The sequence below is a fragment of the Microcebus murinus genome, chromosome 14 (assembly GCF_040939455.1).
Source record: "Microcebus murinus isolate Inina chromosome 14, M.murinus_Inina_mat1.0, whole genome shotgun sequence".
Taxonomy (NCBI): Eukaryota; Metazoa; Chordata; class Mammalia; order Primates; family Cheirogaleidae; genus Microcebus; species Microcebus murinus.
The window spans coordinates 70,786,619-70,812,470 of NC_134117.1; the positions used below are offsets into that span (position 1 = coordinate 70,786,619).

At 42.9% G+C, this 25,852-nt stretch overlaps 1 protein-coding gene across 3 annotated transcripts in view; it reads left to right on the forward strand.

Moving 5' to 3' along the window:
• LOC105860099 (DNA excision repair protein ERCC-6) overlaps positions 1-25,852 on the forward strand; it is a 90,158-nt gene that overhangs the window by 47,168 nt on the left and 17,138 nt on the right. For all 3 annotated transcript variants that reach the window (XR_001148836.3, XM_012744565.3, XM_076010226.1), the window contains exons 9-16: positions 9,016-9,186; positions 9,692-9,868; positions 15,526-15,642; positions 19,793-19,888; positions 22,522-22,740; positions 23,520-23,630; positions 24,042-24,161; positions 24,650-24,744. Coding sequence is in view for 2 of the 3 variants with exons in the window: in XM_012744565.3 (XP_012600019.2) it covers positions 9,016-9,186; positions 9,692-9,868; positions 15,526-15,642; positions 19,793-19,888; positions 22,522-22,740; positions 23,520-23,630; positions 24,042-24,161; positions 24,650-24,744 (1,106 nt within the window). In the remaining variant the exon portion in view is untranslated. The remainder of the gene's footprint in view (positions 1-9,015; positions 9,187-9,691; positions 9,869-15,525; positions 15,643-19,792; positions 19,889-22,521; positions 22,741-23,519; positions 23,631-24,041; positions 24,162-24,649; positions 24,745-25,852) is intronic.

Genomic DNA, 25,852 nt, shown 5'->3' on the forward strand with positions numbered 1-25,852 from the left:
AGTGATTTTCAGCAGTATGAAAATAGTAACAGTATAGATTGTTTTCTAGTCAAACTCTAAATTGTAACTATCCTGTCATCACCCTTTTAAAACATTTCTCCTTTCATTTCCATTATCTGGTGACATCTCTTAATGTTTTGTGTTGCAAAATCCTGTAGCAGGAATCATTGGTTGACATTTGTCTTATAAAGGTGAATTTTTGGCCGGGCGCGGTGGCTCACGCCTGTAATCCTAGCACTTTGGGAGGCCGAGGCGGGCGGATTGCTCGAGGTCAGGAGTTCGAAACCAGCCTGAGCGAGACCCTGTCTCTACCAAAAATAGAAATAAATTAATTGACCAACTAAAAATATATATACAAAAAATTAGCCGGGCATGGTGGCGCATGCCTGTAGTCCCAGCTACTCGGGAGGCTGAGGCAGTAGGATCGCTGAGCCCTGGAGATTGAGGTTGCTGTGAGCCAGGCTGACGCCACGGCACTCACTCTAGCCTGGGCAACAAAGTGAGACTCTGTCTCAAAAAAATAAATAAATAAATAAAAAAAAATAAAGGTGAATTTTTTCATATGTTATTTTTTATCCTTTTATTTTCTTTTGAGGTAGTGAAGTGCATGTATTTCACACCTTCACCTGGATCAGGGCTTATTTGCAGTCCTTTTGTTTTTATAATCTGAAGAACTACCTTCATGTAAACCAAATACATTGACTCATTAATGGAAATAGAATTGACAGTGAAGTTGTTGGTGAAATTTGCTTTCTTAACATTCTTTTGGAGGGTAAAACCTGAAAGAGGAGATATTTCACTTTTGATTGGTTCTACCTTCTGAGGTGGTTTTGCATGTATGGACACATGCATCACATGGTTGATTATAATTTTTTCAGTGCTTTACAGTTTACCAGTTTAACTTGAAGTTTCTTATATCAGTTTTGAGAAAGCTGTATTGAAGTTTCCTTGTGTTTTTACTCAAACTCTTAACTCTCTACTGTTCCTTTTCCATTATAAAGCATCTCAGATCTCTCAAGATGCAAGCTGTTATGCAAAAGATAGAAAATATGTACTTTTTGTATCTATTAAATCATATTCTTGACTTAGAAACACAGTTTATTATTTTTTATTAATGTTAATGTCAGTTTATTGTTTGTGTTGATGACATATTTAAAATGTATTAATAGTTCCTTCATACAGGCCTTATTAGTGACTTTTTAAACATCTTAACTCTGGCATCTGGATTCAAGCACCCAAGTGGCATGTGGTTCCTCTGCTCCTTCCTTTCCTCTCTGTATTAGATCTTTGTCACCACCCCATGCACGCCTGCTGGCTTACAAATGTGTGCTGGATTGCAATAGGGTCTGTGTTTCTTACTCATATTTCAAATATTCTGTCAATAATGATAGTCTGTCTTCTAACTCAGCATCTAATGCCTGACTTCCTTTCCTTCCTTATCAGCTAAGATTTCTTTTTTCCATGGGTGAGCTTTCCATTCCCACTAGCTGTCCTGTCTAAATTTAACAGTGGCACTCTGACATAAGGATATTCAGCACTGGACAAAATTGGGAAGATTTTTCTTTAGAAATATTTCTCTTTAGAAATATTTAAAAGAGTAATGCCAGAATTGTTTTGCTTATTGGATTATCTTTATTTTCTACATGCTTTGTTGTAGTGCTATAGCATAAAATTTTGAAAATTTTTCATTTGGAAAGCAGATACCAAATGAACAAATAATTTCTGTATAGAGTGCATCTACCATTCTTCCCCAAATTCCTTTTGGCTTTGATGCTATATTATCTTTGTTAATAATCTCTTTGATTGGTAGCATAATTTAGAATTGTCAAGTGCACACTCAGCAACTGTGCAATATATATATATATATATATATATAAATACATCTGATCGTTTCAACCAAATGATCAAATCTTATAAAGACATTTTCAGGCTTCGAATCGCCTTTATGGTCAGTTGAAATCTCATTTAATAGGAGCCTAAGATTTTCTTTCTCTCATTATGTTTTATGATCCCTTTTTTCCAACATAGAAAAACTTTTTTTTTTTTTTTTTTTTTTTTTGAGACAGAGTCTCACTTTCTTGCCTAGGCTAGAGTGAGTGCCGTGGCGTCAGCCTAGCTCACAGCAACCTCAAACTCCTGGGCTCAAGCAATCCTCCTGCCTCAGCCTCCCGAGTAGCTGGGACTACAGGCACGAGCCACCATGCCCGGCTGATTTTTATATTATATATATTAGTTGGCCAATTAATTTCTTTCTATTTTTATGGTAGAGATGGGGTCTCGCTTAGGCTGGTTTTGAACTCCTGACCTTGAGCAATCCGCCCGCCTCGGCCTCCCAGAGTGCTAGGATTACAGGCGTGAGCCACCGCGCCCGGCCTAGAAAAACTTTTATGTGAGTCAATTAGTGTTTATTTGCCAAATAGCTGTAAATACTATATTCTAGGTGTTTAATGTTGTTAGGATTGCAAAAAAATGAATACTGTGTTTTGAACTAACCTTGAAAAAAAGCCAATGATTTTCTTGGGGAAAGAAAATAAAATATATGAAGAGATAGTGAAAGAAAGGCAGTCTTGTGATACTTACCTCATAACTCACAGTGAGGGGTAGCATCTTTAGCACTGTGTTGTAAAGTTTATTTAACAATTAAGGATCCTTTTTTTAATTTGTTGGAAGATGTATAATGAGAAATTGTTTATGAAACAGTTGTCACTTTCTGCCACCATTTTTTGCTATGTAGGATCTAGTAATTCTGTAATATTTTAGATAATTTAAAGAGTTGTCCCTTTTTGATTAATTCATGCCATTTAGAGGCATAAGGTGGGAAAAGCAACAATAGTATATAATTTAAGTACATAGGTTTTGTGCTTACCAGACCAGGTTTGAATCTTGGATCTGCCATTTAATAACTTTGTTACCTTGTCGCTTAGCTTTTCTGAGCCTGGTTTGATCACCTGTAAAACATTTTTTTTTTCTTTTCTTTTTCTTTTTTGTAATTTTGTGAGGATTTACTGGGTTAATGTGTATGCATGAAGAGTTTAGTGTGGTCCCTGATATATAACATTTACTCAGGCAATTCTTCTTATTGTTAGAAACAAAGAATGTTGTAGGTTTCTTTCTCTATGTAGCTGGAAAAGAAAAGATGCTAAAGGAAGTGTTGCTAATTGATTCAACATCTATTCTAGGTAAAGGGTACACACCTGCTTCATCAAAATGTTCATGGTCATTCAGTGTCATGGACCTTTTTTTTTCTCATGGCCAGGTACTGTTGGCCCCAAATGGAAACGGTGAAATAGAATGTTAATATTCACTTCGGGAAGTGCAGTGTGTGGTTAAAAAGCAAAAATGACACAAAAACTTGGCCATCTGATGAAACTACTATCACATGTTCTTTGAGAAGTCCTGTTTTCTGAAACCCTAGAGCAAAAAGACTTGTCTTTGTAAAAAACTAGAAGGGAGTCAAAAACATGTCAAATAAAAATAAAAAGAGGCTGCATTGTCCCTCAAGCATCTTAAATATTTCAGACCTGTTCCAAGTACACAAATTCTAATGCAAAGTGATATAATTCCTATTAACTTTAGAGTCAGTGTATACACCTGGTACAAGAAATGATAGATGCTGGGCTTGTTCTGTGAGGTATATTTTAAAATTATGTTGCTGGAGCCCTTTTTTTTCCCTCATTGTCAGCACAAATCCTTGTTTATTAAAGATTTAGCTTGAAGGAAATTTTAATTAATTACAGGTGCAGTAAATCCTGCCTGGGAAGCTGCCGTGCTGTGTTTACTGTGAATGGCCTTCATGTGCCTGTGCTTCACTCGGCTCTCTCCGCTGCCTGACAGTGTGATTTATGGCTGTTGTTTCCACCAGTCCACTGTTTGCCCTCTAGGAGGGATTGGTCTCCTGAGCCTCCATAATAACAGCAGCACTTTCACAGACGTCTTTTAATGACAACAGCACTACATTCAGTAAGTCAGGCTAATTGCAGATGTACCCTATTAATTGCAAAAACTAGGAGAGGTTACATATTTTACAAGCTTTTAATTTGAAACCGCCCGAGATGATTTGTCTTAAGTGTTTGGATAGAGACGTCCGTAATATTCAACAATTCACCATTATTGAAACTCAGTCTAGGCAGTTATAGAATTCTGAGATTGAATCAGGTGAAAACAAATGGTGTTAGATGTATTTTTACCCAGTGGCTGTTAAGTGGAGATTACACTTTCAATGGGGACATTTTGAACAGCTTTTTGTTCTTTTTATAAAAGCATTGTCTTCGTTTTTGTTAATCGTTATAAATCTTTCTGAACACAGTAGAAATTCTGTATTTCTGTAGCTAACATTACAGAATTTTCCAAATAAACTTAAGTCTTTAAACAAGCAAAATTAGCTATACATTGTTGCAGTGGTATACATTCAAGAGGCTTGGCGTCTCATTGGTTTAACTGGTAATGCTCCAGCTACACTGAATGATGTCTGGAATTCACTTCGTGGTTGTGTTGGAGGTAAATGGAATGACCATGGCGAGTCTGCAGTTTGGAGTTGTAGGGTCTATGAGCAAATGGACCCACATTTGCAGGCTTTGGCTGTAATACAGTGGACATTTTATAAATGTGAGTGATCATTGAACTTTTCTATTTCCAGCCCGAAATGTTGTGGTTGTTCTCCTTACTTTCTCTCTGTGTGCACACACACCTTGCGCTCACAGTGGACCCAAGTGTGGAGCATCCCATGTCTCAGTTTGCTGTCATCTCATGTCCCACCTGCTGCTATGGCTTCTGGCAGCCCCTCCTCTTCTGGAGGGGAACATAGAAACAGAGTCAGGCTAGCTTCTTGCTCAGAGCCTCAGTAGGAATTTCAGGTGTGGAGCAACTAAGGAAATCAAACTGTGGCTTCTCAAAGTCATGGGACTGGCTGGCTAACATGTCAGAGGTGGAGAGTGCTTGTTGGGGCAGACTACTTTTTTTCACTGGGCACCAGCAGCCAAGGTGGGGCTGGTGGTGAGGTAGTGGCAGTGTAGTCTGGGGAAGTGGGGTGGAGACAGGTCCTGCCAGAACCTGTATGTGTGTTTGTAAGGCTGTGTGCCCTGGGGTGTTTACTGCACTATTCCCGTAAGGCCAGAAGGAACTGGTTACATCAGGTGTGGCCTGCAGTGTGGTATTGTGCTGGCATTGAAATTAGTCAACGGGAAGATGGAAGAAGAGTAGCCATAATAATACAACATTCACCTGTCGAATCGTTAATAGGTAGCAGGCATTGTGGTTATTCTTTAAAGCAGTTTCTTAAATCCTTGAATATCAAATGTATTATGACACATGAGAAGGTGATTTCTCCCTTTTTACTTTGCTCATTTATTAGCCTTTATGGTACCTTTTTGTACTCTGTTGAATTAAAAATATTTTAATCCAGCTGGTTGTGGTGGCTCACGCTTGTAATCCTAGCACTCTGGGGGCCCGAGGTGGGAGGATCAGTTGAGCTCAGGAGTTTGAGACCAGCCTGAGCAAGAGCAAGACCCCATCTCAACTAAAAATAGAAGGTGGTGTCATCTTCTGTCAAAATGGTCAGATTTAGGGGCATGCAGTGTTGGTTAACAGTTTTGTATTCTCTACATCTGTGATTGTGTTCCTTTTATCTGAGTCTGTTCTTTGGGCTGACTTTTTAGAGGTTTGTTTGGGTTTTTTCAAAGAGGCTTTTTATTTATTTTTTTATCAGTTCCACCAGGTTTTTCTAAAAGATTTACTAGTTTTCGTTTTCATCTTATCCTCTCATTTTCCTTTATTTAGTGGGTTTAGTTGACTGCTCCTTTTGATTCCAGCCTCTCTTAATAGAGTATTTGTAAAGAATGAGTGAGTATTCTTTGTGTGGTCTAACCCTGCCGGTGGGGGCCCGCCTTCCCTGTTAAAGGGCATCCTGATGCTGATACTCCTTTGTGTCCCAGTTTTAAACTTGTTTCCTTAATCTCTTTCTCTGAGAGAGGCCGAGGGCAGGTCTCTAGGCAGGCTGTGGGTGTGTCCCTGTCCAGGCAGCTCTGAGGGCTTTGCTTTTGCATCTTTTCCTAGTGTGCTGTCCCCCTTCAAATATGAAACGTCCTCCTTTCTGTTCATTTCTTTTTGTCTGCTATTTATATTGCTAATGCTGCCTCCTTTTGTTTTTTATTTCCTTGGCATATCTTTGGTAATTTCCATATTTCAACTTTCAGTGCCAACCTGGTTTGGGTCTCTTTTAAACATGAGGCCACAGTTTAAACACGAGGCCGTACCCAGTGGAAAGTCTCACTGTTAGTGACCCACTGTCATATGGTAACCCTTGCTTGATGTGTTTAGTCTGACATCTGCTATCTTACCTTCTCTTTATTGTATTTTCTGTTTTCTATTTTCATGATTTTTGCTGTTTTCTATTACTTTTCCCGCTGTAGTCGTTTGATAGTTCTACAGTGTGCTTCTTTTCTAGTATTTATGTGAATGTAGCAACTATTAATCAGTAATAGCCTTACATTGTTTTTTTTTTTTTTTTTTTTTTTGAGACAGAGTCTCGCTTTGTTGCACAGTGAGTGCCATGGCATCAGCCTAGCTCACAGCAACCTCAAACTCCTGGGCTCAAGCAATCCTCCTGCCTCAGCCTCCCAAGTAGCTGGGACTACAGGCATGCGCCACCATGCCTGGCTAATTTTTTTCTATATATATTAGTTGGCCAATTACTTTCTTTCTATTTATAGTAGAGACGGGGTCTCGCTCTTGCTCAGGCTGGTTTCGAACTCCTGACCTCGAGCAATCCTCCCACCTTGGCCTCCCAGAGTGCTAGGATTACAGGTGTGAGCCGCCGCGCCCAGCCAGCCTTACATTTTGACAAGTATATTTTAATGTATTTTTCTCTTGAGGTTAAGAATTACACAGTATCAGCTGGGCGCAGTGGCTCACACTTGTAATCTTAGCACTCTGGGAGGCGAAGGTGGGAGGATCTTTTGAGCTTAGAAGTTCAAGACCAGCCTGAGCAAGAGCAAGACCTCATCTCTATTAAAAAACAGAAAGAAATTAGCTGGACAACTAAAAATATATAGAAAAAATTAGCCGGACATGGTGGCGCCTGCCTGTAGTCCCAGCTACTCAGGAGGCTGAGGCAGAAGGATTGCTTGAGCCCGGGAGTTTGAGGTTGCTGTGAGCTAGGTTGATGCCATGGCACTGTAGCCTGGGCAACAGTGAGACTGTTTCAAAAAAAAAGAAAAAGAATTCAACAGTATCTTCTACTTGTATCCCACCCCATTCCACCCTTGGACAGGGTAGGATTTTTAATCCACTTTTATTTTTCCCCTAATTTCACTCCAAGTTTTATTAAACCAAATAGGAATTACAGTAACACTTAAAAATATATGCCTTTTAATATTTTGGATCCTTTCTTAACAGTTTCATTTATATTTTAAAGTGTTTAATATTTAGACTTAATTATTATGTTTTAATAACTTATTTTAACAAATGGTATGTATATTACATATAGGTTTCCCTTTTACTTTTTTTGAGACAGTTTTGCTCTGTCATCCCAGCTACAGTGGCGTCATCACAGCTCACAGCAACTTCAAACTCCTGGGTTTAAGCGATCCTCCTGCCTCAGCCTCCTGAGTAGCTGGGACTATAGGTGTGGGCCACGATGCCTGGCTAATTTTTCTGCTTTTTGTAGAGATGTGTCTTGCTCTTGCTCAGGCTGGTCTTGAACTTCTGACCTCAAGTGATCTTCCTGCTTTGGCCTCCCAAAGTGCTGGTATTACAGATGTGAGCCACTGTGCCCAGTCAACTTTTCCTTTTTAAAGTTTCCTTTTTAAAGTTTAGTAAGAGGCAGTGTAGCCTAATATTCGATAGTCTTAACTTTGGAGTTGGCTACCTTTCTATATTTGAATCCTGACTCCTCCATCACTTTCCAGCTGCGTGACCTGGTACATTAGTTACTATCTTGAAGCCCCAGATTTTTCATTCCCTCTGTCCTTTCTTGGAGCAGCTCTGGCACTCTGGCCAGTGTGCAGGGTGGGAGCTCTGCCGTTGGCTCTTCTGCGGAGCACTGGGTCTGTGCACGCCTCCCTCTTCCTCCATGACTGCGCCGCTCATTGCTGTGTCCGGCATATGGTAGCTAGCCAGTCTTTTGGTGACTCATTTTCTGTCCTTACCTGTCTGAAGCTGGAGTAATTTTTTTTTCTGTCAAGCATGATTGCTAGTTTCGGTTGATGCAGAATTCCAGGATTGCCATTTTTTCCCCCTTAGAATTATGTAAAGATTTTTCTCTTTGCCTTCTGACATTTTTAATCTTGCTGAAAAGATGTCTGTTACAAGCAGAGTCTTTTTTCTCTGAAGGGAATCTTCTTTTTCTGTTTTGTTCTGATTAGAAGCTATGGCATTTTCTCTTCATTTTTCTTTATTTTTGGAATTTAGACATCTGGTAGGATATGCCTAGGAGTATGTCTTTTTTCAGTGATTCTGCCTGATACTCTCTGGGACATTTTGTACTGTAGACTCAAGTCTTACCTCAGTTTATGTGTTTTTCCCCCCCCCATTTTAAAAATCATTGCTTTATATCCTTTCTACTCTATTCTCCTAGAATTCATGTTACACGTTGTTAGAGCTCCTGGATTTGTCTTCCATTCCTGTTCCTTGCATTTTCTCCCATTTTCTTTTGTTTTAAAGTAATATATCATTTTTCATCCACCTTGTTTGAAGTTGTAACAAGGATGGACACAAAAAATGTTTTGAAAAAAATAAAAGGTAAGTATTTACATATTATAACTATCTCATCTTTTTTTTGAGACACCCTCCCCCCAGTAGTGGCTATATTAGTGTTTACTATCATCCAGGTTGACAACATGTAAAGTACACTTCCAGTCCTGATAATGTATAATTAGTATTATATGTATTGTTTGTATTTGTACATTTTAATAACGTGCTTTAGATTCTGTCATGATTGACAAGGTGTCATTTTAAGTCATGCTCATTTAATTTCACTTCTTGTTTAAATTTGGCTTTATCATTTTATTATGATTTTAGGAGAACCTAATTCGAGATATTGCTCATTGTCATGGGATTTTGATCACATCTTACTCCTACATTCGACTGATGCAGGATGACATTAGCAGGTATGACTGGCACTATGTGATCTTGGATGAAGGACACAAAATTCGAAATCCAAATGCTGCTGTCACCCTTGCTTGCAAACAGGTACGACCTCTCATAACAAGGGGGATTTCCAGGTGGAGAATAATAGTATTTAGTTCAGAGGAAACTACCTGTACCTGCATTTAGTAATACATTTATTGAATCTTTCTTTGTGCCTTTCATAAAGAATTAAAAATAGACATTTTGCCTAATGCAGAAAATTCTTTATTTTTGCCCATAATCATATTTTTAAATTCGATTGTTCACATTACTTAATGTCTCTTTTAGGGGTCAGTTGTTAGAATGTAACTGAATCTAACTCTAATCCATAGTATTCAGCTTGAACAATAAGAAAAAAATTCTTCCCCTTTATCTTTTTCATCTACCTGTAATTGAAGAGTTATAATTGCATAAGATGTCTGTGTTTTGGAGAGGACCAAAATGATGCAGGAACCGAAATAATGAATGAATGTGTTAAATAACAGTATTGCATGAGAGTGTTTGGGGGTAGGGATGGTGATCATCTGTTAGAAAGTGGATGTAACAAAGATATTTTCTCCTCAAATAGTTCCGCACCCCTCATCGGATCATCTTGTCTGGCTCACCGATGCAAAATAACCTCCGAGAGCTGTGGTCCCTCTTCGACTTTGTCTTCCCTGGAAAGTTAGGCACATTGCCTGTGTTTATGGAGCAGTTTTCTGTCCCCATCACCATGGGGGGGTATTCAAATGCTTCACCGGTGCAGGTAATGTATTAGGCAGATAACACTTTGGCATTTAATATTTTAAATGGTCTTGCTAAATATTATACTTTTTGGCCAAGTCATTCAGAATGTAAGAAAAATGGCCAAGCTTATAAATTGGTATCTGGTAAAAATCACAAAATTATTTTTGTTTGATCATATTTTTTCACTTAAAAAAAATCATGGCCGGGCGCAGTGGCTCACGCCTGTAATCCTAGCACTCTGGGAGGCCGAGGCGGGCGGATTGCTCAAGGTCAGGAGTTCAAAACCAGCCTGAGCGAGACCCGTCTCTACCATAAAAATAGAAAGAAATTAATTGGCCAACTAATATATATAATATAAAAATCAGCCGGGCATGGTGGCTCGTGCCTGTAGTCCCAGCTGCTTGGGAGGCTGAGGCAGGAGGATCGCTTGAGCCCAGGAGTTTGAGTTGCTGCCCAGTTGCTGTGAGCTAGGTTGACACCACGGCACTCACTCTAGCCTAGGCAGGAAAGCGAGACTCTGTCTCAAAAAAAAAAAAAAATCATGAGAAATATTTGTTTAGAGGAAAGCCCTAGAATAAATAACTTCTCTTTGCATAATAGAAATTAAACAGTTTCAGTTTTAGTTGTTCCTGGATTGTTTCAGTCAGATAAGAAATAAACATAAAATGTCATGTCTGGTTGGAAGAGCAGTCAGAATATGAAACAAATCAATTAGTTCTGGACAGCATACAATTCAGTTCTGCAAATTGGGGTAGTGTATTTTTTTTTTAAATTTCGTGTGGTTTCTATAAGATTAAAGTTTATTTCTCTTGATGACCATTTGGGGTGGGTGTCGTAAGACTCAGAACCACCCACCCTCCCCCTTTTTTGTGACAAGGTCTTGCTCTGTCAGCCAGGCTGGAGTACAGTGGTGTCGTCATAGCTCACCACAACTTCAAATTCCTGGGCTCATGCAATCCTCCTGCCTCAGCCTTGTGAGTAGCTTGGACTATAGATGCTTGCCACCACATCCAGCTGATTTTCAAATTTTTTTTTTGTAGAGATGGGGTCTCGCTCTTGCTCAGGCTGGTCTCAAGCAATCCTCCTGCCTCAGCCTCCAAAGTGCTAGGATTACAGGTGTGAGCCACTCTGCTCGGCCAGGTAGTGCATCTTAAAAACTAGTGGAGAAACTTAGAAAAGGGGACACCAGGGAGGATTGGATTGTTCAGGGAAGACTTAATGAGACACATATCCTTTACCCTGATTCTGGGGAAATGGGCCATGAAGTGCGAGGGCATTCTGGATTAGGGCAGTAGCATGAATGTGGCCCATATGTGGCTGAGGGCAGTGGAGAGACCCACGTGACTGGCTTGGGGATGCTGTGGGGTGGGGACGTAGCTGGAGAGCTGTGGGTGCTGGGACTGGCCAGCCTTGAAAGGGAGCACTCAGGGAGGGCTGGGCCACTGTGGGTGTCTGAGCAGGACGCTGCGAGGTGGAGATGGTGGCTGTGGGGGTTGTTCAGGCTGCAGAGTAGTCACTGGAGGGAGGCTGGCACTGAGGAGCCTGTGGAAGCTCCTGGGATGAGAGTGGTGGGAACCTGGCCCTGGATGTGGTGGTCTGGGAAAGATGGGAGTGGGAGACCCAGATGGCATTTTTAGGCAGAACAAACAAGGCGTAGAGGCTGATGAGGTCCAAGAAATGGGGTGGGAGTGGTGAGCTTGTTGCAGCTGAGCCCGGAGGCGTTAGGCCTGGGTGGTGGTGGAATGGGTTGTCACAGGCGGGAAGATCGGGAGGTGAAGCCAGCCTGAGGGCGGTGTGTGGGCTGCGGGGCAGACTCCAGCAGTGTAGGCGGCAGGGTGCGTGCGCAGCCCTCAGGCTGGCCTCCGCCTGCCAGCCCACGACTGACTGAGCCAGGGATCAGGTCTTCCACCAAAAGCGACAGTCTCCTGTTTTGAAATATTTAATTAGAAAATGAATTTTAGACCTTTAAGAGGATTGTCAAAAACAATTTTAATGTCTTTTACATTTTGAGATTGAATGATTTTTGATTAACTTTTGTGAGCACTTCTTTGAATCCCTTCAGTTATACCATTCTTTTTTTAAACAGTTTTTTTATTTTGAGATATTTTAAAACTTAATGAAAAGTTTCAAAAATTGTGAAAAAACTCCCATGTACACTTTATCCAGATTCACTGATTATTAGCATTTTGCTAACATTTTGCCACATTTGCGTTATTCCTTCCCTCCCTCTCCCCCATTTCCCTGTATATATGTACACAAATTAAAGCTATTTTTCTCTGAATCTTCTAAGAGTAACTGGCAGACATGATTGGGTTGGAGGATTGGATTTCTTCCAAATTCTTCAGTGTATATTCCTAAGAACAGGGACATCTCAGACATAACCACAGTGTAAACCATCAAAATCAGAAAATTTAACATTGATATATTTCCATTATCTAATCTGTGGTCACATTTTTCCAGTCATCCTGGTAGTTTCTGTGTCTCTTTAGTCATCATTGATCTGGAGCAGCAGTTCCTCTGATCTTTTGCCTTTCATGACCTTGACATTTTGGAAGACTACAGACCTGTTAGTTTGTAGAACGTACCTGAGCTTGGATTTGCCGTACATTTCTTCAAGATGGGATTTGGGTGATGCATCTCTAGCAGGATACTGCAGAGGCGGTACACTTTTCTGAGCGCATGGTATCTGGAGGTACATGCTGTCAGTTTGTCCCATTGTTAGTGCTGTTAATTCTGATTACTTAAGTGAGATAGTGTTGGCCAGATTTCAAAGCTCTGTGAAGTTACCACTTCTCCTTTGGAATTAATAAGTCATTTGTGGAGAATTGCTTTGGGAATATGTCATTATGATCTGATTATTCCTTGAAGTTCTTATTTCAGGAGTTTGTGTACTTATCTTTTTTCCCATTAGGTGGTAAGGTCCTTGGGAGCAGAGGTATTGGTTTTATTTTGCTACTTTTTGTTTAACTGGTGGTTGCCATGTGTTACTGAATCTTTAGAAGATTGTCTGTCTGCAGGTATTTTTTTGTGTGTGTCAAGCTGGGGCTAAAATGATGGGAGGGGGCTGGACTAGTATTCCTAGTTGAGTGGGGGTTTGGCTAGGGGAAAGTGGCAGATAAACATGGGCCTGGTACTGGGTCCTGAGGTCTGTCACAAGGGAAGATACTCAATATCAGAGCTTGTGGGGCTCAAGCAAGGATTGCTGGAGAAGAAACAACTAATCCCAGGCCTAAAAGGTGGAGGAAGGTGAGGGGGAAGCATCTGCAGCCCAGGTGCAGACTGCTGCTGGGACTGGTTTGCTCTGCTATGGCAGAGAGTGTTTGAACTGAAAAGAAACTGCAGGATGTCTAGTTGAACCTTCTCATTTCATGCCTAAGGTTGTTGAGACTCAGCATTTTGGCAACTTGCCTAAGGTCGCTCTGCTCTGGAAGAGGCCAAGCTCCATGTTTGGAGGAATAGGAAGAAGTGTGGGCGTGCTCAGCGAGGTGTCTGCTTTCCACAGCCTTGGGGAGATTGGGATAGATAGAGAAATCCAAATGGATTTCCTCCTTGTGTTTTTACTAACTAAGAAACAGACTTGGAGCCAGTGGGAATTAAATATAAGGTCATCACGCAGGAGGGAGCAGTAGCCCAGCGGCCAGGGCACTCGCAAGCTCAGCCCATCCAGTGTACTCATCTTCTGGGGAAAAGCATGGGCAGAGGGAGGGTGTGGGACGGTTTCCTTAACATACTGCGCGTATACTTGCTCCCTTGGTTGCACGGTAACATTAAATGTTAAATTCTGAAATTTCATTCTCTTTGCTGGAGAATTTCATTCTCTTTGCTCAGAAATCATAATATGTACCTCATCATCATCTTAAATTTTTTTTATCCATGAATTTTTATCCATGAATGAAATATTTAAGGGGTTATATGCAACTAAAAGTTGTTGATTACATGAGCTCCTTTGTTGTCTGTTACTTCAAGTAAACCCTGAGTTTTATATTTATGTACTACATTCACACACACACATATATTAATACATGATGTATACAGACTTGGGTGAGGTGTTCTTAGGGTCTTTTAAAGTGTTTATTTATTTATTTTATTTTTTTATTTTTTTGAGACAGAGTCTCACTTTGTTGCCCAGGCTAGAGTGAGTGCCGTGGTGTCAGCCTAGCTCAAAGCACCCTCAATCTCCTGGACTCAAGCAATCCTCCTGCCTCAGCCTCCCAAGTAGCTAGGACTACAGGCATGCACCACCATGCCAGGCTAATTTTTTTTTCTATATAAGTTGGCCAATTAATTTATTTCTATTTATAGTAGAGACGGGGTCTTGCTCTTGCTGGTTTCGAACTCCTGACCTCAAGCAATCCGCCCGCTCGGCCTCCCAGAGTGCTAGGATTACAGGCGTGAGCCACCGCGTCCGGCCTAAAGTGTTTTCTTTTTTAACATGTTAATTTTTTTTTTTTTTTTTTTTTTTTTAGGCAGAATCACTCTGTTGCCTGGGCTAGAGTGCTTTGGTGTCAGCCTAGCTCACAGCAACCTCAAACTCCTGGGCTTAAGCAGTCCTCCTGCCTCAGCCTCCTGAGTACCTAGGACTACAGGCATGTGCCACCATACCTAGATAATTTTTTCTATATATTTTTAGTTGGCCAATAAATTTTTTTTTTTTTTTTTTTTTTTTTTAGTAGAGACGGTATCTTGCTCAGGCTGGTTTTGAACTCCTGACCTTGAGCGATATGCCTCGGCCTCGCAGAGAGCTAGGATTATAGGCGTGAGCCCCCTCACCCGGCCAACATGTTAATTTTTTTAACTTGAGTTTTTCTGTATGTATTATGTATGGTCAGGCTCTTGTTATGATCATTTTACAGCTGACTTTCTGAAATTTAAACTTGGTTAGAACTTTTTTTCTATGAAATAGCAATTTACTAAGTTATTAAGCCTATTTAGATTTTTTTCTAAGTATCAGTAATTTATTGAATTGTTTCCCTTTAAGTGAATTGCAGATGGAGTGGCTTCCTGGGCAGGTCTTTGTTTTTCTGCATACAGTTAGTGCCCATCTCATGTGGCCATGCTCCATTAAGGAGCCATATGCTCCATTTTAGGGCAGAGTGACCTTTCGTTTCTGGGATCAGAGGGCTCTTCTTGTACTTATTCTCGCAAGTCTCCAGTGGGCAATAATCTCTGCTTATTGGCTGGTTGCTCCCATTGCTGCAGCTTTTCCGCAGAGTTAGCTTTTGATCTTCAGTCTTGTAGAGTAACAGCTCCTTTGTAGCTTTTGGAGAATATAAGATCATAAGCAGAGATTCGTGTGAAAGTGGCTTTTCCCCTAGAGGGTGGTCAGGAACCAAATAAATCTCTACTTTAGGTTTTAATTATATAATAATTTAAGCAAAACATAGAAGAGGAATAAGGCACAAAATTATCAGGGTTTTTTTGGTTGTACGTTTCTGTTAAATAGATTAATTTTTTTTTTTTTTTTTTTTACTGATGATATTATTATAAAAGCTGCCACCTTCTGGAGTATATGGAACTTATGCTACCTTTTCCAAACCATTTTCCAATCATTTCTAACCAATTTTTATAGTCATTGGTCATTCCTTTATTTTTTTAAGCAATGGAATCAGTTGAGAGGTAAGAACAAATGCATTCCTTAAACACACAGTAACATTTCCCCTTTTTCTCTTATTAAAGGTCAAAACTGCTTACAAGTGTGCATGTGTCTTACGAGATACCATAAATCCATACCTATTACGAAGAATGAAGTCAGATGTCAAGATGAGCCTGTCTTTGCCTGATAAAAATGAACAGGTTTGTAAATTCAGGAGTTAAGAAAGCATTTCTAAAGCACAGGTGTGCCTGCAAGAGAATCAGACACGGCTGATAGGTGTGGTCCTGGAGCTGCTGCTGGGCTGGTCCCTGACTGGGTACACCTGTGTGGGGCTGGTGGCCCTGCTGTGGTGTCTGCCCTCGGTGGATTCTTTTCTAGTCCACAGGCTTTGATCTTCATCTTATTAATACAGGGGTTCCCACAGCTACTACTTTTAAATGTCTCCATTTTCCTTAAACTCTCAGTTCATTCACATTCCAGATTGTATTAGATGCCAGCCATGGCCTGGCATGACTCTAGGCCAGGCGTCCTCAAACTACGGCCCGCAGGCCACATGCGGGTGTTTTGCCCGTTTGTTTTTTACTTCAAAATAAGATATGCGCAGTGTGCATAGGAATTTGTTCATAGTTTTTTTTTAAACTATAGTCTGGCCCTCTAACGGTCTGAGGGACAGTGAACTGGCCCCCTGTTTAAAAAGTTTGAGGATCCCTGCTCAGGCTCTGGGACATAGCAGTGAACAAAGCAAGTTTTGTTCTCTTGGAACTCAAATTTATTCTTGAGGGGGAAAGAGAGTCACAAATAAATGCAGATGATGTCATGTGGTAATAAGTATGGAGAAAAATGAAGCAGGGTTGAAGGATAATCTGGGATTGCTGAGGCAAGGATTTGAGGAATCAGGCCTTTTATGTGTGGTCAGAAAAGAGCTCCGATAAACTGACATTGGAGCAGAGGCCTGAAGGGAAGGAGCAAGTCATACAAATTTTGGAGGCAGAGCATTCCAGGGGGTGGACTGTGGCAGCACACTGGGACATCCGCAGACCAGCAGGAAGGCCGGCGTGGGCAGGGCTGGGAGCTGGGAGCAGGGAGGCAGGGGAGGAAATCGGATTGCCTGCTGGAGGCTGTGTTCCAGGGGCCTGCTGGGCATGCGGAGACTGTAGATTTCACTCTGACTGAGGAGCAGTTTCATGGGAAAGTACTGAGCAGGGGAGTAGTCGTTAAAGGATTATCCTTTTCGGTTCCATCCTGGTGTTTTGTAATTTTAACAGACTATTGCACCCTCTCCTCAGTGCCCCAAAGTAAACACATCATAGATTCTGAACTTTGAAACTAAACAGTCATGAACATCTGTCATCGAGGCTGCTTTCATCCCAGCCTCTTCCCAAACTCATGTCCGAATTTAGTGCTTTTTCTTTGCATTCCCCTTAAAGCTTCCCGCTTCCTGCCTGTTTCTCGGGCTGTAGTCCTCTGAGCTTCTCTAATTCCACATCAGCCCGTTACTCTGGGGTTTCACTCTGTCATTTTTCCCTCTGTCCTTTCGCTCTGTCCTTTTTCATTCCCACTCTCGCTCTGTTTCACATGCTGTGGCTGTCCTTATAAATCAGTGCAGCCTCCCAGCCATTGGGGCCCCCCACTCTACTCAGTTCTGCACCTGGTTGCTGGATTGCTTTTTCCAAGGCTCATCTTCTTATCTGCATACCTTTGCTGCCTGTCACCCCGCTGCCTACTAAAGAATACCACTTAGCTCATTTTCACCACTTTAGTTCACTGTGGCATCCCCACGTCTCTCCTTGTACTCCGGTCCGTAGCCAAGGCATGCCGCTTCCTGTGTTCCAGACATGTGTTTCTTTCCATGGGCACGTGGTGTCCCCTCCATCTGGAGGCTTTACCACACTTACTGCACCCACAGCAAACACACGGACATCCCCTTTAAGATTCTGCTGGGCTGTCTACTAGACAGGAACCCCTGGAGGTTGGGACTTTGACCTATCTAAGAATCTGTTTAACACCTGCCAGGATGATTGGCAGGGACTAGGCACATGGCGAATAATTTGTTCAGTTAACTTTGTGCTTGAGAGGAAAGGCTTTTTTTCTCTGTTGTCATTATGGGTAAAGGACTGACGTACGAACTTAAGAGAATAAGAATTATAAACCCCTTCAGGTTCATGTTTTAGAAGGGTTTCTCGGGGAGCATACGAAAGCATCAGGAGGGAAGGAAAATGGAGGCAAAAGGATGCGTTAGCTGGTCCTGCGTGTCCTTGGAGAGAAGAGGCAGGGCTGGCACCTGGCTCAGATGCTGGGAGGGACCCGCCACAGCTTGACAGGAACGGCTGATGAGTTTAATTGAGGGTATATTTGAAGTGCCCGTGGGACTTCACTTGCCCAGAGTCCGTCGTAAATGGGTCTGGAGCTCTGAGGAGAGCTGCAGGCTGGCAGTGAGCGGGGGTGGTGTTACAGTTCTGAGCAGGCGTAGGTTTGCCCTCGGAGGACAGGTCAGGTGAGCGGAGAGGGCAGCCGGGAGAGCAACAGTGTGTGACGGGAGAGAAGAGGAAGAGGAGTGGGCTGGGAGCTGGAGCTGAGGCTGTGAGCACGAGGGCTGAGGAGAAGACTCCTGGAGGCGTGGGTGTCAGAGCACGGGGTAAGTGGGGTTGCTGGGAGGAGCCTGGTTGGTGTGTGCGGCAGCTGGGAGGTTGTCCGTGCCGGCGTCCAGAAGAGCTCCAGTGGCATCAGCGGAGGTGCTGGGCAGGCGTGCGCTGGGTGCAGGCTTGAGGCCTGACTGGTGGGAGGAAGTGGAGATGGGGGCTGTACACTGTTCTCTCAGGGTCACCCCCACCACCGGCTTTTGGAGAGTCTGATAGGTGGGCACTGTGCTGAGGAAGGTGAGCCGGTTTTCAGATCCAGTGCAAAGGTTGAAGGGTTGCCCTTGATCCTGTATGGGAACCTCTTCCTGTGGGAGTAAAGGAAATGAGGCAGAGTGGGTGGAGAAGTAGAGATGTTTCAGGGAGTGAAAACTAGGGAATCATGCCTGATTCTGGTAGCTTCGGGTTTGATCTTCATTGTTTTGTTTTTGTTTGTTTGCTGGTTTTTTTTTTTTGTTTTTTTTTTTGAGACAGAGTCTCGCTTTGTTGCCCAGGCTAGAGTGAGTGCCGTGGCGTCAGCCTAGCTCACAGCAACCCCAAACTCCTGGGCTCGAGTGATCCTTCTGCCTCAGCCTCCCGAGTAGCTGGGACTACAGGCATGCGCCACCATGCCCGGCTAATTTTTTTTTTTATATATATATATATCAGTTGGCCAATTAATTTCTTTCTATTTTATAGTAGAGACGGGGTCTCGCTCTTGCTCAGGCTGGTTTTGAACTCCTGACCTTGAGCAATCCGCCCGCCTCGGCCTCCCAAGAGCTAGGATTACAGGCGTGAGCCACAGCGCCCGGCCTGTTTGCTGGTTTTAAGTAGAGATTGAGACAAAGGTGGGTGGGTAGCTTGCTTGGGCAGTGGGCAGTGCCTGTGTGGCCATCCTGGGCTTGTGGGAGGTACTGGGCAGGGTGTGCATGGAGGACCCCATGGAGCAAGAGCAGGCGGTGGCAGGATGCCACCAAGGGGGCTGTTTTCGAGCAGTGCTCAGCACTGACCCCAGGAGTAGAGAAGGTAGATGGCTGAGCTGATTGGCATTTGGAAGTTTACAGGGCAGGCGCAGGGGGTTGAAAAGGGTCCACGTGGGTGGCAGAGGGGTGGCTGAAGGAACATCCAGTGGGAACATGACAGGCCAAGGAAGAAAATCAAGCCATGAGGGGTGGTGGTGGACTTGTAGAAGGAGAGGGGTTGAGAGTCAGAGAGCACAATGGCGCAGAGTGGTTGGTGCAGTGGGGCTGGAGGGTCAGAGTGCCGTCCAAGGCAAGCCTGGTAAACTTGTGGGCCTGCACTTAGAGCTCCAGGCAGGGGAGAATTCCAGGTGAGGTTAAGGTCCCTGGTCAGGTCTGCAGAGTAGAGAGCATGGGTGAGGGTCACAGGAGGTGTGGGTTGGTTCCAGTACATTGAGGCTGGCATGGAGGGTGGTCTGTACCTGGGCCTGAACTTGCTGGTGCAGAGGAAGCCAGTCTTCAAGAACTGTTGGGGCAGTGGGGTGGGCCAGGAGGTGGATGGGTGACGGAGATGGGGAGGGGCTGATGAGCAGGTTGGACTGTGCTCTCTGTTCAGCCATGAGAGGTATTGTCGTCTTTGTTGTTTTAATAAGAGGTGCATTGTTAAAATTGCATACTGTGTGCTCTTCTGATTAGGACATTTTGTTGATATTTTAATTATTTTATTCTGTTAATTTTTTTTTGAAATTACAGTTTCTTTGTTTTTCCCCCTGTAGGTCTTATTTTGCCGTCTTACAGATGAGCAGCTTAAAGTCTACCAGAATTTCGTTGATTCCAAAGAAGTGTACAGGATTCTCAATGGAGACATGCAGGTCAGCTAAAGAGTTGGAGAAATGAACTGTGCCCAGGGAAGTGTGGGAGGAAAGGAAACCAGGATCTAGAATGTGCCAGGCCTGTCACATGAGGGCAGTTCACTGACGGTAGATGCAGGGTCAGCTTACAGTCAGAGGCACAAGGCACAAAGGAGTTAGTTGACTGGTGGGAGGCGGCAGAGCCGTGAGCTGTGAGACTGCAACCCAGACGCACGTGTGACCACCAGCCTGTGTAGTTGCTGTTACTCCCGAGGTTCTTATGTGCAGGTGGGTTGGTGTCAGGGTGTTTCCCAGAAATTATGACCAAATGACATATTGTGTGAAGAGGATCCTGAGGATTCTTAAGTTTCTTCAGCTTAAAGGAGCCCATACCCTAATAAACGGTTAGGAACCACTACGATGTTAAAAACCAGATAGAATTCTGGTTCAGATGTTTTTGGCTTTAATTCTCATTGTCCCCAGTGTGTGAAAGGAATTTATTTATGGTCATTCTTTTCCTTATACTGAGAAAACTCTCTTTCTGCTATTGCCCAGAATTCAGAAGTTACTAGATAGTGTCTTCTTTGAAAAGCTCCGTCATGTATACACTGTGAGTCTGGTAGAATGTGGCTTTTGGAACACCTGTGCCACTGCATTGACATGAGAATGAGTTGCTGGGACTGCACAGTTGATGGAAGCATCATGGGCCGGCTGAGGCAAGTGTGCTGGAAGCTGGGCATCATTTTACTCAGATGGCATATGCTGCCACTGGGCCAGGGATTCCCTGTGACCCTCTTGAAAACATTTCAGTGAGAACCCTCACTGAATTTGAAGGCCTTCTGGAAGTAAGAGAGCGCATGATTAAATTTTGGCCCACTGCCTTTCCGTCAGTCCCTGAAGTACTGTCGCCGTTGAGGCCCAGGCTGTGTGGTCCATTAGAAGAACAGCGCTGAATGACAGGATCTGCAGTGATGAGTCCTGCAGGGACTAGTGGTCTCATGCAGAATGTAGAGGGACAGCCCACACACTGGGGCATGTGAGCACACTGAGGAAGAATCATTTTTATGGATTTTTCTGTAGGTAATGACATTTTAGCTCTTAGCTCAGTACCAAATATGGGTGTATGTCTGTTCAGTAAGCATATGCAGTAAGTTTATAATCAGTATTTAGTCTACAGCTATAGGTAAACTGTTCCCTTTTTTGTATGTCAGTGTCTTAAAATGTGAGTTGTGTCTTACTAATGTGACATGTAAGATTCCTAGGGCCAAGGAAATTCCACGGTGATCTAGCACACACCCTCCTTGCTGTCATCTTGGGCAGAGCTGTTTTTGTGGGGTGCTTTCAGAATAGACCTTAGGAAGCCAGTCCATTTGGTGTCAGGCCTTCCTGCAGTGAGCACGTGCTTGCGTGCCCTCAATTCATGTTGCCCTTTGAGCCTGTGGTCCTTGCTCTGTGCGCATTGGAGCGCAACCGAGTAGCACTGTGTGCTCGGACGTACATGCTAGCGTGCTCCATGCTCGTAGGTAGATGAAGAGAAGAATGGGGTGACATGGCTGCCTGTGTGCATGACATCCAGGTGCTTTTCTTTGTAGTAAGTCTTTGAAATGAAGTGTGTGTTTTCCATTTACAACATATCTCAGTCTGGACTAGCCACCCTTCGAGTGCTCAGTAGCCATATGTGGCCAGCATCTACTGCATCGGACAGTGCAGATCGAAAGGAAGAAAAATCAGTTACAAATGGGGAGTTTTGGGGAGTTTTGGAGAGTTTTGGGGAGTTCTTTGGGGAGTTTTGACAATGTTTCTGATTTGTTCAGATCTTTTATAGGTAATTTGCTTAACGGTTGTTTATAGTTACAGCTATCATACCCTTTGATTATTGGGTTAATTTATGATTTCTCTTTTTCTACTTGAGTTTTTATAGCAGTGAGTTTAATTTGAGTCATACTCTGTAAGCTGTGAAAGAGCCCCATTATTCAAGTTTTGTTAAGGCCATCCTGCTTGCATGGCTTGGGGGCGGGGACACCATCTCTGATCTCTTGTGCTCTCCTGCTGCATGAACCATCCTTTGCATCTTTCCCATTTTTTAATTTTTCGTGCAAATTTGTTTTCTGATATAATAATGTATAGGTAAATGAAACTGTAACCTCTGACTTGTATTAAAACTACAGAACTTTTAGTGAGATACTTAGGAGTGTGATATTTAAATGCATTTGATAAGTCACACGACTGATTCCTCCGAATTTAGGTTCATATGACATTTCTGATCTATATTTAAAAGGTAAGTCAGTTTTTGATACCAAGTTTATATTGTTGTGAATTGCATACATTTTTTTCTAGTGAGGGAAAATGAATTATCAGACATTAAATATGACCCCTATAAACCTGTTCAGTCCAATAGAATTTTTTGTTTCCAGAGAACTTGTCCTGTCAGAGAAAGAAGATGAGTGAAAGTTAATTTCCTCCAGCTCCTGGTAACACTGTGATTAGGGAAGAAACTGAGAAGCTGGTGAAAGGTTACTTTTAATCTGTGTATTTAATATATGTAGTATATGTAATAATTGTATGTAATGGATAGCCACCTCCCCTTCCTTCCCGAGTGAGTATCATTTTACCTGGGGTAATCTGAGTACATATGTGATTCTTTCATGCCGTAGATTTTCTCTGGACTTATTGCCCTAAGAAAAATTTGCAACCACCCTGATCTCTTTTCTGGAGGTACCAAGAATCTCAAGGGTCTTCCGGAAGATGAACTAGAAGAAGAAGATCAGTTTGGATACTGGAAACGTTCTGGGAAAATGATTGTTGTTGAGTCTTTGTTGAAAATATGGCACAAGCAGGGTCAACGAGTATTGCTGTTTTCTCAGTCGAGACAGGTGAGTGTATAAATCTCGTGCAAGAGACAAGTGGGTTCTTTATGAGTTACACTCATTACTTCAAAAGTCAGGATATAATCTAAAATAATGATTCTAAAGAAAGTCTACTGCAGATGCTCAGGTGGCAGCCTCTAGACTTCTTTGGGAGTTTGGCCTTTCTCTGGTGGTGTCCAGAAGTTGACTTTTTAAAAAAATCTCACCATGTGATTCTGGTATGCAGGTGAATTTGGGCCTGAGCTCAGGCTATTTGTAAAAATTGTAAGAATTAGGCGGGGTACGGTGGCTCATACCTGTAATTCTAGCACTCTAGGAGGCCGAGGTGGGCGGATTGCTCAAGGTCAGGAGTTCGAAACCAGCCTAAGCAAGAGCAAGAGCCCATCTCTACTATAAATAGAAATTAATTGGCTAACTAATATATATAGAAAAATTAGCCGGGCATGGTGGTGCATGCCTGTAGTTCCAGCTACTCGGGAGGCTGAGGCAGAAGGATTGCCTGAGCCCAGGAGTTTGAGGTTGCTGTGAGCTAGGCTGATGCCACGGCGCTCACTGTAGCCTGGGCAACAAAGCGAGACTCTGTCTCAAAAAAAAAAAAAAAAAAAATTGTAAGAATTAGCCATAAGGAAATACCAAAAATACTCTTGTAACAGTATATTTATCTGCCTTAAAATAAGAAACCCCCTTTAACATAGGCCTGTTGGGGAGGGTGTGACACAAACATAGAAGCACTCACTAGGAGTGTGTCTTTGATTTGAAAACTCTTATCCCCCAACTCCCAACAGATGCTGCACATACTCGAAGTATTCCTTAGAGCCCAAAAGTATTCCTACCTCAAGATGGATGGTACCACCACAATAGCTTCAAGACAACCACTGATTACAAGATACAACGAGGTAACATGTGAACATAACAGAGGCGTCACACGGTGCTACTGTACTTGGAGCGACAGGAGTGAGCACACCCACACCCACCTGAGCAGGGCCTACTTCTGGGCTCGGGTAGGGTGAAGGGGGTGAAGGGGGACTTTTTACTTTAAACTCAGCGCACTTTTGGATTATTGAGGTGCGTGCATGCATGTGTGTGTTTAAACAAAGCATGTATTTTCCTTCTTGAAAACCCAATTTTAAAATATTGATAATATAATTGATATTAAAAGTAAGAGCCGTGAGGTGAGCTCTTGATTCACCAAAGGTCTCTAGGCATAACCATTCCTTGGGTTGGGAACAGCCCAGTGGCTCCATGTGTGGAACGTGTGAAGAGCTGTCACACATGTGCATGCTGAGTGCTGTGTGTCTTGCCTCTAGGACAAATCCATATTTGTGTTTCTTCTGACCACGCGGGTGGGCGGCCTCGGCGTTAACCTGACGGGGGCAAACAGAGTCATCATCTATGACCCGGACTGGAACCCAAGCACAGACACGCAGGTCGGTTTTCTGCTTTGTCTCAAAGATTGTGTGTCTGTATATATACACACGTATCTACACACATATGCACATATGTATGTAGTAGAAATGTTTCATCGTTAGCACTTGGTATTGGCCTTTGATGTTCTAGTTGGCTTCATTGTGCAGTCACATTTTGGTTGTTTCCTGTTCTTCAACATGAAAGAAGACGTCCTTCAGAGTCTCACAGGCAGGAACAGTCAGCAGTTTGTGCATAGAATACGTTCCTAGATTTGGTGTAAAGAGAACATAGGCAAGGTTATAAGCATGTTTTTCCCACAGAGATGTCTCAGTTCGGTCTCTGTCAATTGGCTGCTTGCCTCTCTGCACAGCCCTTTGGGGTACGTGGCCTCCTTAGCCAAAATTCTTCCTCTGGAGTGAAAAGCAGCAACCAGCCATCTTTTTTTCTTTTAGTCAGAGATGCTTGTTGCTGGGAAGGGCTTTTGTTGAAGTGTCTGTCTCTGTCGCAGGCCCGGGAGCGAGCGTGGAGAATAGGCCAGAAGAGGCAGGTGACTGTGTACAGACTGCTGACTGCGGGCACCATTGAAGAAAAGATCTACCACCGGTCAGTACTGGCTGCCACTCTCCACTCTGCAACCAGAGTTTTGAGCAGGAAGTTTTTTTTTTTTTCGAGACAGAGTCTCACTTTGTTGCCCAGGCTAGAGTGAGTGCCGTGGCGTCAGCCTGGCTCACAGCAACCTCAATCTCCGGGGCTCAGCGATCCTACTGCCTCAGCCTCCTGAGTAGCTGGTACTACAGGCATGTGCCACCATGCCCGGCTAATTTTTTGTATATATATTTTTAGTTGGTCAATTAATTTATTTCTATTTTTGGTAGAGACGGGGTCTCGCTCAGGCTGGTTTCGAACTCCTGACCTTGAGCTATCCGCCCGCCTCGGCCTCCCAAAGTGCTAGGATTACAGGCGTGAGCCACCACGCCTGGCCTTGGAAGTTTTTTTAAGTGTTTTAAAAATCTTTCCGTCTTAGAGTAATAGTTGCTGTAACTTAAGGGACATATTAATTGCTTTTTGTTTTTGTTTTGTATACTTTTCTTTCCCATGAAAATAAACTCAGATGGCTTATTTTGAATTTTTAAGAAATGTCTTTGAGGCCAAGCGCGGTGGCTCACGCCTGTAATCCTAGCACTCTAGGAGGCCGAGGCAGGCAGATCATTTGTGCTCAGGAGTTCAAGACCAGCCTGAGCAAGAGGAGACTTCGTCTCTACTAAAAAATAGAAAGAAATTAATTGGCCAACTAAAAATATATAGAAAAAATTAGCTGGGCGTGGTGGCACATGCCTGTAGTCCCAGCTACTCGGGAGGCTGAGGCAGCAGGATTGCTTGAGCCCAGGACTTTGAGGTTGCTGTGAGCCAGGCTGACACCACGGCACTCTAGCCCAGGCAACAGAGTGAGACTCTGTCTCAAAAAAAAAAAAAAGAAATGTCTTTGAACCTGATAATTTTTGTACTTTATTCTGCTTCAAGGGCCGCTTATATGTGAGCTTCATGTTACATATTCTTTGAGAGACAATATTCCTTCCTACTGTAGTGTGCCACTTTCAGAAAAACTTTAAAGAGTGACAAAGTTGAATGCTACCTATTGGCATTTAATTACATACACCGTGCAGGTGTGATCACGTGGGTGTCTTGGTGGTTTTTGACTCTGATGCCCCTT